Below are 4,545 nucleotides of genomic sequence, written 5' to 3'. Positions count from 1 at the left end.
TTGTGTTGAAATATGCAGTGTTTTTTGTTACTTGTTGACACTAGTTGTTTTCTGAGAATTAAAGATTTTTAGCAATAGTTGGCATTTCATGACTTCCAGGTAGGTACATTTCTCTTTCCTGTAAATTTACATTATATGTAGTAAAGGCAAATACATCAGTTTACACCCCCATCTTTTTCTAGCTGAAGTTTCAGCTAAGTTATTAGGCAGAAAACACTTAGGAAAACCCTTTACCTGAGAGCTGACTTTCATCATATCCTGGTATAGCAGAGATGCATCAGAGTCCCTTGGGGACATGTGTCTTCTCCAGCAATACATTTGTAGAAACTTTTATTTGAAATCAAGTTCTTACCCTGAAAGATCCAGGAAAACTCAATCTAGAGTTAGATAAAAAGATCTAGAGTTAGAAGGAAGAAACATACAATGTTATTTGGTCTTACAAGAGTTTATTCAGTATCTGTTCCAGGAACCTAGTTGACTTATACTTTAAATAACAAAGTACAAAAATGTTTGGAACGTGTTCCAACAGTCAGAAGCTGCACAAGATTTGGAACCCAGGGTTACACAGGCATGGTAAATAACAGGTGATATTGCAAAGAGCTTACAGTTTGAAAGATAATGAATAACAGGCAGGTGAGGTAAACTATTGAGTTTAAACAGGAAACTAGGTAACAAAAATAAATAGCATCCTTTATCCTGAACTCAAATGAATATATATTGCAGCACATTACTCAGAACTGACCTTTTCCAGGTCTACCTCAGTGGATTCTTTATTCGTATACATACTTTTCGACAGTATTACTGGCATCAGCTTCTATGCATATACTTCTAGTAGAAAATCAGTTTTGTTGTATTTAAGACTATAAGCAAAATGAGAAAAAATCAAAGAAAATTGTCTAAATAAAATTTTTAAAAAGACACGGAATATTGTAGTATGCCTTGTACATCTGGACCACACACTGTAAAAAATTAGCTTTTCTAGCATGAAAGCTGTGAATTAAGAAGTGATGTGGCTAGATAGTGTTTTTGGATAGAGCAGATGCAGAGTGCACATGCTCACCCTGGTATCAAATAGATGCCGTGTTCATTTGGTACTGCCCTGCGCTTTGGAAACAAAATCAAGACAGGGTCTATTTGCAGATTGAAATGTTCACTTAGGCTAAACTTTGACAATCTGCAGCCTGGTAGCTGAACATTTTCTAGCATTGGTGTCTTTGAGCAAAAGGCACCACATCTATCAAGCCCAGGATGGTGTAGTAACAAATCCGTGTCACAAGATGGCGCATCAAACCAGCTGTGAAGGGGCCTCCACAGACGTTTAGATTTTGGTGTTTTGTTTTTTTTTTAAGTTGGAGTAATTCACCAATTGATTAGAGTACTTACGATGAAGGATTTATGGAATTAAATTATAAGAATGTATTTTCCTGAATACATTCACAGTGATACACTAGGGAGACAAAGATAAGGCAATTTAAAAGCATTTGCGGTGAACAATGGATGGGCCTGCTTCATCATATTCCTGTTTGCTGATCCACATCTGCTGGAAAGTAGACAGGGAAGCAAGAATGGAGCCTCCAATCCAGACGGAGTACTTACGCTCTGGAGGAGCAATGATCTGTTTAAGAAATAAAAGCATTAAATACAATTATCCACTGTAGTTTGTTATACAAAAATATTAAAGCAGTGATATTGATATTAACAAAAGCACTGTAACTAGGTGCTAGTGTCATCCCTGTCACTACAGTAAGCCATTGCTGCAAGCAGGAAAGGTTAAAAAGTTCTCATTTAAGTCTGAGCCTGCATATGAGCAAAGGGGAGATCATAGAACTATTCAGGTTGGAAAAGACCGCTGGGATCACCGAGTCCAACCATCATCCCTACTCTACAAAGTTCTTCCCTAAACCATCTCCACCAACCCCACATCCAAACGACCCTTCAACACCTCCAGGTATGGTGACTCCACTACCTTCCTGGGCAGCCTATTCCAGTGTCTAACCCCTCTTTCTGTGACTTTTTTTCCCTAACATCCAGTTTAAACCCACCCTGTTGCAGCTTGAAGCCATTCCCTCTTGTTCTGTGGCTAGTTACCTATGAGAAGAGACCAGCACCAATGTCTCTACAACAACCTTTCAGGTAGTTGTAGAAACTGATGACGTCTCCCCTCAGCCTCCTCTTTCTCAAACTAAACATTCCCAGCTCCTTCAAGTGTTCTTCATAAGACTTATTCTCTAGGCTCTTCACCAGCTTCATTGCCCTCCTCTGTACTCGCTCCAGCACCTCAATATCTCTCTTGAATTGAGGTACCCAAAACTGGACACAATACTCCAGGTGTGGCCTCACCTGTGCCGAGTACAGGGTGACAATCACCTCTCTACTTCTGCTGGTCACACTGTTTCTAAAACAAGCCAGGATGCCATTGGCTTTCTTGGCCACCTGGGCACACTGCTGGCTCATATTCAGCCACTTGTCAATTAGAACCCCCAGGTCCTTTTCTGCCAGACACTTTCCAGCCACACTTCCCCAGCCCCTCTCCTTGTTTCTCCAAGGATCAAAAATTCAGTAATCTCATGATCATTGTGCCCTAGATGGCCTCCAACTTTTACTTCGCCCACAAGATCTTCCCTGTTCACAAGAAGCAGGTCCAGGAGAGCACCTTCCCTGGTTGGCTCACTTATCAGCTGTGTGAGGAAGTTACCTTCCACACATTCCAGGAACCCCTTGGAATGTTCCCTCTCTGCTGTGTTGTATTCCCAGCAGATGTCTGGGAGGTTAAAAATCTCCACAAGAACAACAGCATTTGACTGGGAGATTTCTGCCAACTGCTTATAGAAAGATTCATCCACCTCTCTGCTTTGGTTGGGAGGTCTCTAGCAGACTCCCACAGTGATATCAGCTTTATTGGCCCTTAACCTAATACAAACACTCTCAACCTCATCATGACTGTACTTTATTTCCAAACTCTCATAGTATTCTCTGACATACAGGGCCACTCCGCCCCCTGTCCTTCCAGAGATAATTGCTCTGGAAACATACAATAATAGCCCAATAGGGTTTGGAAAAATGAGTGACCTTTGGGGCACTCTTATTGGTGTAATTGATAAAAGCAAGGAAGTGGAGGCTTGTCAGAGGCTTTTTCTTTTCTGAACTTGTAGGTCAAGAACAAAACCAGCATTTCTACTATCCCATCTCCATCAGCCAAAAAGGACTCATGCACAGCTCCAGACGAAAAGATATGCTTCTGGGTCCATGCTATTCTCCTTTGGCCATGTTACTGCAGTTGGCAGAATCTACCATGAACAAGGAGATGAGAGCAACAGCAACAAAGTTACCAGGCGGTGACTATTTGCTACAAGTACAGACTTGATTCAAAATATGTACAGAGCACTTACTTTGTCAAGTGTTGCTAAGTTTCACTAGATTCTTAAGGACTTCCTACATGCCAACTCAGTCTACAAATGAGCGTGCCTTACCTTGATCTTCATAGTGCTGGGAGCCAGAGCAGTTATTTCCTTCTGCATCCTGTCTGCAATACCCGGGTACATTGTAGTGCCTCCAGACAGCACATTGTTGGCATAAAGATCCTTTCTGATGTCTATGTCACACTTCATGATGCTGTTGTAAGTGGTTTCATGAATGCCAGCAGACTCCATGCCTGGGGAAGTTACAGAGGCTCACTGATGAAGCAGCTCCATACAGAGACATGAAATTGTTACCACAGAACTAACAACAGGAGCTTTTGGAAGACACCAGTCTTCAGAGTTGTAGAAATCTGTGAAGTCATTCTGCAGCTCCTTAAATTATTTGCTTTGGAGTTCCTTGGTGTACAGCCCTCCCCTCCACCTTACACACACAACTTGTCCTTAAAAAGAAGCTGGGGGTGTGGAATAATAAAGTTTCCACTAGACTTTTGCAGGCAATCTCAAATGTCCTAAGAATTCCTTATACGGTCTTGAAATCTTTGGGGTTTGGTTTTGGTTTTTTTTTCCCCTTTTTTTTCTTCTTTTTAAATTGAGCCAGCTTGGAAACAGAACAGTCAAAATATGTCCTAATCCCCCTAAGTATTCTATGTCTGAGCTGAATTTCCACCAATTGGCAGAATTGATACTGGATTTCTGTGTGACCTCATTGCAAGTCTTCCTCCATGGCTGTTGATTAGCCTGGCATTGTGTTGGCTTTGCTCTGCAAATGTGACAAACCATAGATTCAGGATTTGGAGCAGTCTTTTGGAAAAAGAAAAAAGTAGTGCTCCCTGCAAGCACATTCAAATTCCAATCCTCACTCTATTTAGAGAAGTGGCTTTGTGGTGTTACTTCTCACAATAGCCAACTGCACAGCTTACAAAATGGCATGGGCTCAATGCCAGAAGTTAGGAATAAACATTCGGGTTTTATTTTGGGAAAGCATTTCAGATTATTGTTTAGCATGAAGTTCCTACCACCATATTAATAGTGCTGTTCTAAAATATTATTTTATAATGGGTGCTAAGACATACTCATGTACATCTGAGTGAGCTGGCAATGGGATGCAACTAAAAGAAAACAGGGA

At 41.1% G+C, this 4,545-nt stretch overlaps 1 protein-coding gene across 2 annotated transcripts in view; it reads right to left on the bottom strand.

The window, feature by feature from the left end:
* Positions 1 to 426: 426 nt before the first annotated feature.
* The window catches only part of ACTA2 (actin alpha 2, smooth muscle), a 58,192-nt gene continuing 54,073 nt past the window's right edge, over positions 427 to 4,545 (bottom strand). For both annotated transcript variants that reach the window (XM_051616607.1, XM_051616606.1), the window contains 2 exons: positions 3,471 to 3,652; positions 427 to 1,615 (listed from right to left, as the gene is read on the bottom strand). In XM_051616607.1, the coding sequence (XP_051472567.1) occupies positions 1,472 to 1,615; positions 3,471 to 3,652 (326 nt within the window). In that variant the 3' untranslated portion in view covers positions 427 to 1,471. The remainder of the gene's footprint in view (positions 1,616 to 3,470; positions 3,653 to 4,545) is intronic.

This window comes from Apus apus, chromosome 4 (genome assembly GCF_020740795.1).
Source record: "Apus apus isolate bApuApu2 chromosome 4, bApuApu2.pri.cur, whole genome shotgun sequence".
In the NCBI taxonomy this organism is placed as follows: domain Eukaryota; kingdom Metazoa; phylum Chordata; class Aves; order Apodiformes; family Apodidae; genus Apus; species Apus apus.
The sequence above is the reverse complement of the archived record's forward strand: the minus strand, read 5'-3'. Positions and strand labels throughout refer to the sequence as shown.